The 14,178-nt window shown below is 42.2% G+C and overlaps 3 protein-coding genes across 3 annotated transcripts in view; 2 read left to right on the forward strand and 1 right to left on the reverse strand.

Annotated features, from left to right (window-relative positions):
• Positions 1-4,851, reverse strand: part of mettl25 (methyltransferase like 25) — a 24,915-nt gene extending 20,064 nt beyond the window's left edge. The window contains 7 exon segments of the mRNA XM_070440477.1: positions 2,738-3,409; positions 3,803-3,879; positions 3,882-3,945; positions 4,182-4,351; positions 4,502-4,567; positions 4,570-4,697; positions 4,699-4,851. Of these exon segments, the coding sequence (XP_070296578.1) occupies positions 2,738-3,409; positions 3,803-3,879; positions 3,882-3,945; positions 4,182-4,351; positions 4,502-4,567; positions 4,570-4,697; positions 4,699-4,733 (1,212 nt within the window). The 5' untranslated portion in view covers positions 4,734-4,851.
• Positions 4,852-4,954: 103 nt separating this feature from the next.
• On the forward strand, positions 4,955-7,077 carry ccdc59 (coiled-coil domain containing 59). The gene is given in 8 exon segments (XM_024141534.2): positions 4,955-5,124; positions 5,127-5,204; positions 5,603-5,715; positions 5,717-5,810; positions 5,813-5,978; positions 6,435-6,543; positions 6,645-6,726; positions 6,729-7,077. Coding segments are annotated over 8 exon segments (792 nt in total). The 5' UTR covers positions 4,955-5,060; the 3' UTR covers positions 6,815-7,077.
• A 278-nt stretch (positions 7,078-7,355) lies between these two features.
• Positions 7,356-14,178, forward strand: part of cracr2ab (calcium release activated channel regulator 2Ab) — a 12,679-nt gene continuing 5,856 nt past the window's right edge. Inside the window, 12 exon segments of the mRNA XM_070440478.1 lie at positions 7,356-7,602; positions 9,239-9,667; positions 11,021-11,057; positions 11,060-11,131; positions 11,525-11,586; positions 11,589-11,639; positions 11,641-11,686; positions 11,689-11,719; positions 12,014-12,106; positions 12,108-12,175; positions 12,178-12,202; positions 14,105-14,177. Of these exon segments, the coding sequence (XP_070296579.1) occupies positions 9,542-9,667; positions 11,021-11,057; positions 11,060-11,131; positions 11,525-11,586; positions 11,589-11,639; positions 11,641-11,686; positions 11,689-11,719; positions 12,014-12,106; positions 12,108-12,175; positions 12,178-12,202; positions 14,105-14,177 (684 nt within the window). The 5' untranslated portion in view covers positions 7,356-7,602; positions 9,239-9,541.

The raw sequence follows: 14,178 nt of genomic DNA on the forward strand, positions 1-14,178 counted from the left end.
GTCATTTGGTACTGCACACGTGTGGAGACCTGGCGCCCAGCACCCTGCGCATGTTTGTGGCCAAACGGGAGCTCCTTCCGTCTGCAGCGTTGGCTGCTGCTACACCTCCTCTTCTGAGGAGTTTGATCCCACCAGACAAGGTAATTACAGGCCAGGGGGGAAAGGAAAGGTTGGTATACTGTAGTGTGTGTGAGAGTGTGTTTTAAAGAATAGGTTATTATTAATATGTTTTACTTATTCTTTGGTCAGTGTATGTTTTTCCACCAACTCAAATGACACCTCAATTGGTGGGTCACGAAGCAAAATAGTTTGGGAACCCCTGGACTTCATGACTTGACTTAAACCCTTTTGCTCTTTGAGGAGCATAGATCATTCACAAAGTTCCTCCAGTGGGAATGGACTAGATACTGTAGGATAGAATGATAGTGTCACTCACCTATCAAGTCCATTCAGATCAGTCAGAGGGACAGGGAAAGGAGGCAGGGACAGTGGACTTACCATCTAATTACCAACCTGGTGTACGAGAGGCTTTTGTGTATTCCCAAGGGAAAGGCTTCGATTTCATTAATTCATTAGCTACACACAGTATGCAGTGCATGCAGACATACATACATACATACATACATACATACATACATACATACATACATACATACATACATACATTCATACATACATACATACATACAGTATTCAGGCAGGGAGACCCAGTCACCAGAACACAGACCCACCCTCATCCACCCCTTAGAGAACATATGGTTTCCATTGTGGAAATCTCAACCAGAGCCAAACTCTTACTTAGAACTACAGACTGCAACTGCCCCCTCCCCCCCCCCCCCCACTAGGAGACCTGCTTCCTGTCCACAGACGCCCCCAGTTTTTATGCTAATCATAATTCTGTCACCTGCAGTGTCTACTTTGTCACTCTCACCAGCCCAAGGGAAGCATAATTCTCTCACAAGCCAAATACGAAGTAGCATAAACACTGATGTTGGTTGATGAGTTGGGTACACAGCCAACTTGCGCTCTCTAGATTCGGCTAGCAAAGAAGAGACTGTTAGAATCATTTAATGGATTTATCGTCTCAGGATAACAGTTTAGAGGATTGCAAATGTGATATTTTTGACCCGCTAATGTTCAGGTATTGAATTGGATATGATTTATCCAGCATGTATTCTGACTTCATATGAGAGCGCTGTAGTATTTGTATTCCAATCACACTTAATCAATGCAGAAAAACTTCATTAAGTCATCATTCTAAAGTACAATACACTAAAAATGATCTACTCTACACAGAATATAGAGACCCATAGGGCTGTATAGTATAGAAAACACTATCTACTCTACACAGAATATAAAGACCCATAGAGCTGTATAGTATAGAAAACACTATCTACTCTACACAGAATATAAAGACCCATAGAGCTGTATAGTATAGAAAACACTATTACTCTACACAGAATATAAAGACCCATAGAGCTGTATAGTATAGAAAACACTATCTACTCTACACAGAATATAAAGACCCATAGAGCTGTATAGTATAGAAAACACTATCTACTCTACACAGAATATAAAGACCCATAGGGCTGTATAGTATAGAAACACTATCTACTCTACACAGAATATAAAGACCCATAGAGCTGTATAGTATAGAAAACACTATCTACTCTACACAGAATATAAAGACCCATAGGGCTGTATAGTATAGAACACACTATCTACTCTACACAGAATATAAAGACCCATGAGCTGTATAGTATAGAAAACACTATCTACTCTACACAGAATATAAAGACCCATAGGGCTGTATAGTATAGAAAACACTATCTACTCTACACAGAATATAAAGACCCATAGGGCTGTATAGTATAGAACACACTATCTACTCTACACAGAATATAAAGACCCATAGGGCTGTATAGTATAGAAAACACTATCTACTCTACACAGAATATAAAGACCCATAGAGCTGTATAGTATAGAAAACACTATCTACTCTACACAGAATATAAAGACCCATAGGGCTGTATAGTATAGAAACACTATCTACTCTACACAGAATATAAAGACCAGAGGCTGTATAGTATAGAAAACACTATCTACTCTACACAGAATATAAGACCCATAGAGCTGTATAGTATAAGAAACACTATCTATCTACACAGAATATAAGACCCATAGGGCTGTATAGTATAGAAAACACTATCTACTCTACACAGAATATAAAGACCCATAGAGCTGTATAGTATAGAAACACTATCTACTCTACACAGATATAAAGACCCATAGAGCTGTATAGTATAGAAAACACAAAGGCAAGGAGACGTGTCTGATACATGGACCTGCAGCTGAAAGGTCAACAGTGAATAGTCGATAGTAGTGTCTATACTTGTTCCCCTTGCTTTTTTTACCTCCAATTCACAATACATGTGTTTCCCTGACATCAACAGGAAATATTCTCTCTTATAAACTGGGTGGTTCAAACACTGAATGCTGATTGGCTGAAAGCCGTGGTATATCAGACCATATACCACGGTATGACAAAACATCTATTTTCTACTGCTCAATTACATTGTTAACCAGTTTATAATAGCAATAAGGCACCTCGGTGTTTGTGGTATATGGCCAATATACCACGGATAATGGCTGTGTCCTAGCTCTCCACGTTGCGTTGTACATGAGAACAGCCTTTAGACGTGGTATTTGGCCATATACCACACCACCCGTCACCTACCTCTAACTCCCCAATAATCTCTTTGAGCTCCGTCTCCGCGGTAACGTAGGAGGTCAGGGGTGAGTACAGCATGCCGCTGCCCATGCCACCACTGTTAACCCAGCTCCTGGCCTTCCTCTCCAGGTTCTCCCTCTTCCTCCTCTCCCTCTCCTCCAGACTCAACTCACTGGGGGGAACCCGGGGGGAGGTGGGCTCCACCATGCCCACACACAGGGCACTGAGAAAGGGTTCCTCTGGAGCTGAGGCTGGGTCACTTTGGTCCAACTCTGGAAGGGAATTGTCCTCTAACAAAATGGCGGAGGTAAGTGATGTCATTGTATCTTCCTCATTCCGATCTGTTAACCCTGTTGTGTTGGTCTGTGCCTCCCCGTCTCTCCCCCCCTTCCCCTCCTCCTTCTCTGCAGCCCCACTCATCTTAACCATATCCTCGCTCTCTCTCTCACCGGGTGCAATATCCTCCAAGTCCTCCTGGCCTGAAGGGGGCACCACTGTCGGAGTCCTATTGGCTTTGCTGTGCCTCTGGTAGGCCCGGGAGTACTTCTTGAGCTTCCTGTTCCTCTCCTGGGCGCCGTGCGTGTTGACGCTGGATGAGTCGATGCCGTACACCTGGAGGCCATAGCGCAGCGACAGGAAGGAGCAAAGGTAACCTTTCCCCGAGCCCACATCAATCACCTGGGAGACAAAGATTTATTGTGATGGGTCAGAAAATAATGTAGTCTAGTCGATGTTGTTCAAGCTTGGTCTTGGGTGCACCACTCATAGGGTGTACAGGCTTTCGTTCTAGCCCACCACTGTTTAATTAATCAACTAATCATCAAGCCCTTGATAAGTTGASTCGGGTGTGTAAGGCTGGAACAAAAGCCTGCATACACCTAGTAGGGACCCAGGAGCAGGATTGAAGAACACTGTTGTGGCCAGGGCCAGGGCACACGGTAACAAAACATTAACGTTTTAAAAAGAAAACTGAGTTTCTTATCCGACAATATCAGATAGTACCTCAATCTGTTTCAGAGTGTTTTCTTCTGTTTTGTGCCTGCTAAAATGAGACCCGGTTGTGTCTTTCACCTGTTTGACCCGGCAGCGCTGGCCTAGGCTGGCCACCACCTCTGACATGGCCTGCACCTCGTGGGACTTCTTGGAGTCATAAACTCATCACTCTCCACCACAGCACCTGGAACTGTCAATGGACACACATGTGTCAGTGAATCCTTGCATGGATGGCTAAACTTTACACTATCTGTGCATTGCTATTGAGAGACCTGTGACCAAACCTAGTGTCAGTGACCATAGAAATAGAATTACTATAAATAGATAGTAATTATGTTTCTATATCAGTGACACTAATGACAGTGTGTTACAATGACAGAACCAAGACCTTGGACTAAAACAAACAGTTCCCCTTTAGTTATTCTTAGGATAGGTTAGGATAGTGTCCATTTTGTACCTAGCTCCAGGGGTTGAGCGTTGTCAGTGTGTCTGAGGATTGCAGTAGCTCTGTGCGGCCCACACAGACCCCGAGGCCAGGCAGGGAGTGGGCATAGGCAGCCTCCAAGAACTCAGCCACATCCACCAGGCGCTTACTATCATCACAGAAACCAAAGGTGATCTTCTTGGCTTTTCGAGAGTAAAAAAAAAGAAGAAACATAGCAGTTGTCCTTTGTTTATTTTATTCAACATTTTGACTTTGATAAATATTACAACCTTGAAATAACAATTACATATGAAACATTTCATATTTGTCAATGAACCATCGACAAATAACACTTACCGTACCATTGCCATGATTTAAGTAATGTTCTGGCGCCCTCTTGTGGTCACCATTCAAAGTGATTCTGTCAAGACCTCCACGGGTGGCACCGCCATGAACTGGTCCCATACATCGCAAGTGTAGAAATCCACAGTGTGGGCATTGGCGATGCTCAGTGAAACAGAGAGGAAGAGTTTAAACGCATCTATTTTTTCTGAATCGTTCCAGAGAATTCATGGAAGATGCCATTGAATAAAAACTCTAACCTGACGTGCTTACAGCAGGTCTTAGAATGACTCCCTCTTTACAGTATAATCAGGCATAACTAGTTGCAACTGAACGACGATGATTTTCTTAGCACGTATGGGGCAGCCATGTTGGGTGTACCGAAATACATTGAGTTCTACGGACGCTATCCTTACTTACGCACCAACACATGACGTCCCTCGTGGTCGATTGCTCATGGATGGATTTGTCATGTCTTTCTGAGACCACCACACACGCCATAACATGCGACGAAAAGCACATGGGAAGTAAACACATGAAACTTGCAATATTTTGCTCAAATTGAGTGAAATGGCACCACCAGCACAGCAAAAAATGAAGACCAAGGGCACATTTGACGGAAAACGTGCCAATGAAACCAACCCTACAATCGACCAGGGGGCAAGAAGAAGTGGGTCTCTGAGCACAAAGTATTCGACGGCAGTATTGGAGAAGGTAGCTAAGCTCGCTTGCCAGTGCTAGCTAGCCATAGTCTGAGTTCCAGTGACTTTAGCTAGCTAACTTGCCACTGGAATGTAATAGTTAGCTGAACGAGACGGCAACCAGGCTAAGCTAGCCTATCTAGCTATCTAAAGTGTGTTTAAATTGCAGTTAATGTATATTGTATAAAATTAAATCATTCAATATGTTAGAGTGCCGGGATAACTAGACCTTCCAACTGTAGAAGTGGGGAATCTATAAAGGTCCTGATTAATCTATGAGCCCCCCCCCCATTGATCAATTAGCTAATAAACACTTAGCTACATGGGTGGCTAAATGTTATGTGTAAGTTAACAAACAGTGTTTTTGCAGATATACATTAATGCTTGAGCCATAAACATCTCTTTCCTCAGGTCAAGGCTTTGCCTTCAAAAGGAAGGAGAAAGTGAAACATGAATACAACAAACTGCTACGGAAGGAGAGAAGGAAGAACACAGAGTTCAAAAGCCAATATACAGAACAGTACCCCCGAACATCTGAGGCATCTCTACGAGGCTGAGGCCGAGAAACTGAGGAATGAGGTTAAGACCAACAGAATCAACAGAACCAAAGCTAGGATGGCTGCGCTGGTGGTCCAGTAGAGGAGGAAGCAGCTCCCATGGCAGTGAATGAAGCCCCCACGGACCAAGCTACATCCATAGACCCTGCAGCTGATGCTGGCATCTCCTCTGACAAGACTGACTTCTGCCTCACAGCCCACTCCAGCAGTAGCGGCCTCAAGAATGACAGGTAGTCACTTAATAATGTTTACAAACTGCTTTTCTAATTTCATTTGTATATATTTGTATATATTCTACTGTATTTTAGTCAACGCCACTCCGACATTGCTTGTCTTATATCGATATATTTCTTAGTTCCATTATTTGCTTTTAGATTTGTGTGTATTGTTGTGAATTGTTAGATATTACTGCACTGTTGGAGCTAGGAACACAAGCATTTCGCTACACCCGCAATAACATCTGCTAAATATGTGTATGTGACAATACAATTTGCTCATCTGGTTTGGAGTAAAGCAGTTTGTGCAAAAAATGTAAATGCACTACCCATTTACAGTGTACTGTGTAAATGTCATTTCTGTCAATGAAGTGTGGCAATGCTTTGTGTGAAATGTCGTTGCAATCAAGGCCAACCACTTGAAGGGTTACAATGCGTGATGCAGCGTGCTAATGTGTTGTTGTTTTCCAGTCTACCCATGAGTAACCGGAGTAAAAAGAAAATGCTGAGGAAGACTTCCTATCAGAAAACAAAAGAGGAGTTTGAAAGTGTTAAAGAAAAGCAGAAGAATAAGAAAGAGGTTAGTGTTTCACGTTTCTATTTAAAGTCCTCAGAAAAGTACTATCGTAGGTCAAAAGCGTTGGACTGTTCTCAACAAGTGGTATTTTTGCCTCCATATAGGAGTTTTTGAAGAACAAGGAGCAGAAAGAAGAAGCTATCAAGAAGTACAAACAGAAGAAAATGGAGACATTTCAGATGCTGAGCAAAAGACGAGGAAGGGGCAGCCCAACCTGAACCTACAGATGGAATACCTGCTCCAGAAGATTCAAGGGACCGGGCCGGGAAAATGACCCGGAAAATGGACGTCGAAGGCTTCAAATAGCAAATAAACAGTGGAACTCTTACTGTGATGGTTTTATATCATAGATGAGTCTTGTTCTTCTTTTGTGAACTGCCATTGTTAATAGATTGTATCATAATAGATTTTCAGACTTTTTAGCAGTTTATTTACATTTTGAACCACAAGGTGGCATTTGAGAGATGAGCTGTTCTTGTAAATATTTAAATATTCCTTTCTCATTCTATTAAATGTTAATAAAAGGTTGTAAACAAAGTCTGGTTTATTGTTCTATTTATGAGTGCACCAAGAACTAAAGCTAGTGTTGATCCAAGTGGACTGCAGAATTCAGAGTGAGAAATGTAGTGTTTTATTTGTAGCGGGACAAAATAGAGACCATATCCTGGCCACTCCCATAAAATGACATCTCTTTGGACGGCACGGTGTACCTCCTTGCCCGGCGTTGTCATAGTTACAAGATTATGTGTAGCGCGCACGTTTTTTGATGTCCATGCTGCCCTTCCACTGTGCCGCTGTCATTCTAATAGTACTAATTACCTGTTGCATGTTGATATTTAACGGGAGCTCTGTCTACCCTAACTGGTGATTATTAGTGAGAGCTCGAACCCTAAATCCCCTCAGGCGACTGCCCCATGACATCACATGGTACGCGAATTACTTTTCAAAGAGTCGTTTGAGAGGCAAGAACTTCCTAAATAGGAAGTGCGATCATCGCTCTCTGTATTTTGGTCCATGTTGAAAGTTTCAGGGCTAATATCTTAATCTTTTGGATATTAAAAGGTAAGTTATTAGTGTTTTTCGATTGCTTATCCGATAATGAATTTGATTGCTTATTTTACTCAATACAGAATGCATGAACTTGCCTATGTGAACATTTTTATGGATCATATAGAGGTAAGAAATTATACATATTTTCACACCCATCGGTTWAAAAATTGTATACATGATGACAAGCACACATTCTAGTTTCGATTTTGTCAGAGAGGGCAACAAACATCTTGCACAAATTATATTATTGCTTTATTTTTTAGATTWTGAAGGTTTTATACATAATTAATGCCTAATTTAAATAAAGGTTAAATAAAAATGCTACTGTTGCCATTTATGTTGGATATGCTCCTTCTAATGAGAACTAACCAAACTGACATTTCCTTCTAAATGGGATGCTACATCCTTTCTTGGTCTGTCTAGGTGAGTAAAAGGCAGATGTATATCCTGGTCCCAAAGTGGAATACAGTGTTTTGTAATATGATAGGCTATCGGCTACCAACCCGGTCTCAGAGCATTTCGTATTATTCTGTATGTAAATCAGATACACTCCATTTTGTATGATGTTACATTTCGTATGGTATGTATTCATTTGTGAATAATGTTACCCACGTTAGTCAACACCTACAGAGCATGTCATGTACTGACCTTGTACAGACTGCTACTGTACAGACCTTCTCATGAGTTCAAGGCTGATCGGTCTTGATTTGAAGCCCATGATGCTGTCGCCCACACCTAACGTTAGCCATTTCCACAGAAGCCCTATCCGCTATAACCACTTCCTCACCCTCAATTTGTTGTGGTTAACTGTAGCCCTGCTTTACAATGTAGTGAAAAACAGCAGCTCAGGGTGCAGATTAGCAATAGACTGATAGCAGCACAAGGATGTTACTCTCTAGAGCACAGGCTGAAATACTTTTGTGTTTAGAAGATACAGTAAGCCTACCGACTGCTATATTCAGTGTTCCCAACCTGAAGAACATTTCTTGAGTGGTTTTTATTCACAAATGTCTAGACTGTAGTCTATGGTATGCAGGAATTAACATAGTTGTGAGGATTGTATGCTTCGGTATTAAGATAAGCCGTTTATGTTTACATCTTCCCAGCATGTTAGCTAGGATGAAAGTCTCAGCTTATGAAAAAGGGAATTTATACCAAGGACTTTGTGGCTGCTGACACGTGGTTCAAGACCGAACTTTTCTCATAGTTGTTACTCAATAGTAACACTAACCCCTTTCCTGTAATTTTTCACATAGATAAGAGACTTACATCACAGAAAGAGTTCTGCTTTCATGCATTACTAGCCTACAACACACTACCAACATGACACACATCTCAAAAGCTGCTTTTAGACAGGCAGACAGATTCTGATTTTTTTTCACTAATTGGTCTTTTGACAATTCAGATCAGCTCTGAAAAAGATTTGATGTGAAAAGATCTGTGTGATTGGTCGAAAAAACAATTAGTGGAAAAATATCAAAATTGGGCTGCCTGTTTAAATGCAGCCAAACAATGACTTATGAGAGCGTAATAATCTAAAAAGAAAACATGACATTGTGATGCTCTCTGTAATCATGGTCTTCATGTACCCACTTTTCAAACAGATTTAAGGTTATATTCTCATGTCTTTCCTTTTTATCTTTCCCAGGAACCTGGGAACAAGACAGACCATTTACTGAATATGAAACTCCTAGACAGACCATTTACTGAGATATGAAAACTCCTAGACAGACCATTTACTGAGATATGAAAACTCTTAGACAGTCAGTGGCCTCATCACTACTGACTTGTAGTGCCTGGTCTCATCGCTCACCATGACCAAACCGGCCAGGCCGAGGAGTGAGACAGCCATGTCTTGATTCTACCTTGTTCAGAGCCACCAGAATACTCTGCAGAAGTTTTCTAGTGACATGGAGGAGTCTGAGGCCAAGGGCAGAGGAGGAGCTGTCCCATGAGGAAGAGTTCAGACAGGAGGGGTTCTACATGGGGAAGCATCGCCATGCTGGATAAGACCAAGGAATTCTTCCAGACCTGCGATGTGGAGGGCAAAGGCTTCATTACACGCAGCGATATGAGGGTTAGAGGAGGGGGCCACGGGGGGGCTTGTTTTGCCTCAGTTTTACACTTGTTACAAACTTAGATGTTATGGACATAGATGTCTATCCCATTGATGCAGCCATGCTTAGACAATCGTTTTGACAGAGGGACAATTATGGGAATTATGTCAAAACCCACTGGGCAAAAACTGATTTGAATCAATGTTGTTTCCACGTCATTTCAACCAATTTTTTTTATTTGATGACTTGAATCAATGTGGGAAAATAAATGGATTTGAAAAGGGAATTTCATATTTTTTTCACTAACCTTTAACCTTAATTCAATGACAGAGTGACCATTTTTGTTGAATTCACATTAGTTGACAAATGTATATCAAAACTAGACGTTGAACTGACGTCTGTGCCCGTTGGAAGTCACTGATTAATTCTGAACGGATACAACTAAAATGAGTTGAAACAAGTTCATTTCATGGGTTAAGGTACACACATACACACACACACAGATGATGCTGTCTCTCACAACCATGAGATAACCAGAGGACAGTGTGACATGCAGGAGGTGCTTTGTGCTATGGCTCTCTACCTCATTGACCATTCAGAGGTTTTCATATCGAGAACCTCTCCACCTGCTCACTGAAGCAGCCACTCAATAGCACGGCACCTTTGATCACTGTGTCCAGGAACACTGGAGGGATTTCCATCAGAAACACGTGCATGCACACACATACACACACCGTTTTTGTATTTCACTCAAGCACTGTTTTGAAATGAACAAGAGAYGGCTTTTGTTGTTGTCTSGGCTTAGAGGGGATAGTGTTGTGTACATTTATATAGTTCATAGRAAATGCTTAAAAAGGCTGACAGAAGAATCACCTGGAAAATGGTCATGTTGACGTGTGCATTATCTAAGGATAATGTAACATGTTATTGCCTATTAATGAATATAATCATATGGCCTATAMCTGCCGTGCCAATATTCTCCCGTCCCTTTTTGCAATCAGGTCTAGCGTTGACCACACCACTGGCACTGACAATATGAAATCCACAATAATGTTGTAAACTCAGTTAATCACTCCCATTTTCTATTCAATGGCTTTCTTTTGCGTGTTTTCCTTGACACATTTCTATTCAGAGAGGCAGGACAAGGTCAGGGTGACAGACATTACAGCTGTAGTTAACGCACATCCAATGCTACTGAGTTGAATATATTTCTCTGGAGTGAAGCAGGAGAGGAATGTTGGGCTTGTGTTGTGTTACATCTCTTAGCAGAAGAAACAATCTATTTATTGTGTGTGTGTGTGTGTGTGTGTGTGTGTGTGTGTGTGTGTGTGTGTGTGCGCGCGCGCGCGCGCGTGCATGTCTGTGTTCCACAGAGGCTTCACAGAGAACTACCCCTCACTGCTGAAGAACTGGGAATGTCTTTGACTCCCTAGATACCGACCAGAACGGCTACCTCACCCTCGAAGTGTTCTCATCAGGATTCAGTGAGTTCCCTGTTTTTTCTCCCTCCATTCAATTTCAATTCAATGAAATATGACTTTATTAGTCCCCAAGGAGAATCTGCTGTATATCTCATGGTTTACTCGTGGTTATAACTTATGTTTTGAGATCATTGTAGTGAGGGACCACATTCAAACGTGACAAAGATAAGGTAGATTAATTTATCTCCTAGCTGGCAGGGAGTAGATGCTCACCCAGGTAAGGATAGGTTGTACTCTGTATAAAATGCACTTACAAACTTGAGTTCTCTTTTCACAACCATCGGAAACTTGATAATTGTGAGTGCAGGGCACTTTCAAAATTGAAACACCCCCTGATTTGTAATTCAAACTGATGTTACGACATCTTGCTGGTGATGCTTCCTGCTCTGTCCCCAGGTCAGTTCCTGCACGGCCGGAGGATCTCTGTAGCCGAGGACGCAGCTCCGCCCTCCCCACTTCGAGGAAGCCCTCAGAAGCACTATACCAGAGCCAATGGGATGAGAGGTTGACTGGAGGGTGGGAGAGATGAGGAGGAGAGTCACTTCTGTATGCTGCTGGAGGCCTAGGGGCCAGCAACGTGTTCCAGGATGAGTGGAGTTAACCTCACATTATTACACTATATTACATATTCAACATTATAGTATGCACCTTGTATGTATTCCCCAAATATCTTTGTTTGGGGTTGTTGCCTCATCTTGGAAAGTGTGGGGTTGTACTTTCAACTTTCCCGTCATGGCTTTAGCTTGTTCAGGGTGTACAGAACTGTTTGGGCTCCACCTCTCTACGCTGTTGGAACCCTGTGTCTTTACAGTGATTCCAATGGTTTCTGATATAGTGGAGTTCAACCAGTGAGTTGAATGTGACCGGTCCCTGTAGTTTTATCAGAACTCTTACCCTCTGTCCTTCTGTCTCTCTCCCTCCCTCCTCCAGTCCAGGCGAGGTGCGCAGCTTGTGGCCCCAGCTGAGGAGGGACGAGCCCCCTCCTGTCGAACTTTGAGGAGTTCCTGGCCAGAGTCCCCTTCCAGATCAAAGAGGCCAAAGAGGAGAGGAGGAGATGGAGAGCGCCCTCCAGAGGTTGGAGACCACAAGTACCTCTGTTGTCTCTGCTACTCCCGGGCCAGTTTACCGGAACCAGATTAAGCCTAGTACCAAGACATACAAGCATTACCAAGGGAGAATCTCTTTTGAAAGTGCTTTTTAGTCCAGGACAAGGCTTGATCTGTGTCTGAGAAACTGGCCTTTAGGCATGATTATGTGATCATTATGTGTGATATCTTCACTGTCAAATCAAATCAAATTTATTTATATAGCCTTTCTTACTCAGCTGATATCTCAAGTGCTGTACAGAAACCCAGCCTAAAACCCCAAACAGCAAGCAATGCAGGTGTAGAAGCATGGTGGCTAGGAAAAACTCCCTAGAAAGGCCAAAACCTAGGAGAAACCTAGAGAGGAACCAGGCTAGAGGGGTGGCCAGTCCTCTTCTGGCTGTGCCGGGTGGAGATAACAGAACATGGCCAAGATGTTCAATGTTCAAAATGACCAGCATGGTCAAATAATAATCACAGTAGTTATTGAGGGTGACTGTTTAGTGGACTGCAACCACAGCCATTAAACCACAATCTGAAACAGCTTGCAGCTTTGTAAATGCATGTCCAGTATTTCCTCGTCTTCGATTGCAGGTCGTCAGAGTGATTATTCGGTTCAAACAGCAGTTATTGATTCAAAGAACTGACAATAGCTTGTTCAGTTCCAACCCATGTGATAGATCTACGGTCTATTTTGCTATAGAGGTCTGTTTGTGTACCAGATTGTAGAACAAATGTTTGATTCAGGATTCTACCCATTGAAAGTAGTCATTTTACATGGAAGTTGAAAGCACTGAGTAGTTAATAGCTTCAAAAGATTGATACGGGCCTTCAGTGAATGAATGCAGCGAGGTTCTAGCAAGTCAACTACTCCAGAACATAAGTGCCATATTACTTGTTGAACCTTTCGGTGACATGTGCGTTTGTTTCTGCCTGTAGACACGGAGCTCTATGTGGGGTTTACCAAATGGCCATAATGAATGCCCCAATTATCCCTTTCAATAGACCGTTAAGCTCAGAGATCTTATTCTCAAAAGGGAACATTGATTGCAAGCCTGAGGAATTGGCTGCCATGTAACAGAGTGAGAATGTATTGTTCTCCCCTGAAAACAACAATGTACACTATACTACCTTTGATGATAGCCGGCTAGTCATTGTCTAGGTATTTGTATTGCTGTGGCGGTAATACTAATAGTATGCATTGTTCTCATGATACTACTTAAGACAACTTGAGTCCTCTTACTAATTGGTTGCTTAATAAGGTGGCGGAATGTTAAAGGAATGCATATTCCAAGAGCAGTGCATTTCTCCATCTGTATCTACAGACAGTATGCTGGTACGTGTGTGTACCGGTCTGTGTAGTACAGATGGGAAAGCAATGCGTAGACTAATGTAATGCGACCGGTTCTTTGGCTCTGGGTTGAGCAGGCAGAGTGAAGTAGAAGTAGACAACAAAAATACATGTTCAAACATTTAATAAATTAAGGCACGGTTTCAACAAGTTCACCTTTTCAGCGTGGCTCACTAACACAGTCACAAACCAGGCAACATACCAGAAAACAAATCACAGGAGGCAGACATCCATTTTTCTTCCCTCTATTACTCTCAGGAACCACTATACCTCTGGACTGCATCACCTCACATGGGCAGCCCCCTAGAACAGAAACAGGATTTACATACATGCCAACTGTTCTGTTAATTAGTCAATTGTCCAATGAGAAGGCTTGATGAATTATCATTGGCAATTAGTCACCCTGTGGAGGCTATGACATAAACAGAATAACCTATAATCACTCTCAAACCTGCCACTTGTAAACAGCATCTGGTTAAGTAGTTATTTAGTTGTTATTAAATCTAGATGTATTAAATCCATTCTCCCCCATACATGCAGGAAAGCAGCCACACACGACAGTGAGATCCGCGGTCTGTATGAAGAAATGGAGCAACAAATGAAAAGCGAGAAGG

This window comes from Salvelinus sp. IW2-2015, unplaced genomic scaffold, assembly GCF_002910315.2.
Source record: "Salvelinus sp. IW2-2015 unplaced genomic scaffold, ASM291031v2 Un_scaffold2594, whole genome shotgun sequence".
NCBI lineage: Eukaryota > Metazoa > Chordata > Actinopteri > Salmoniformes > Salmonidae > Salvelinus > Salvelinus sp. IW2-2015.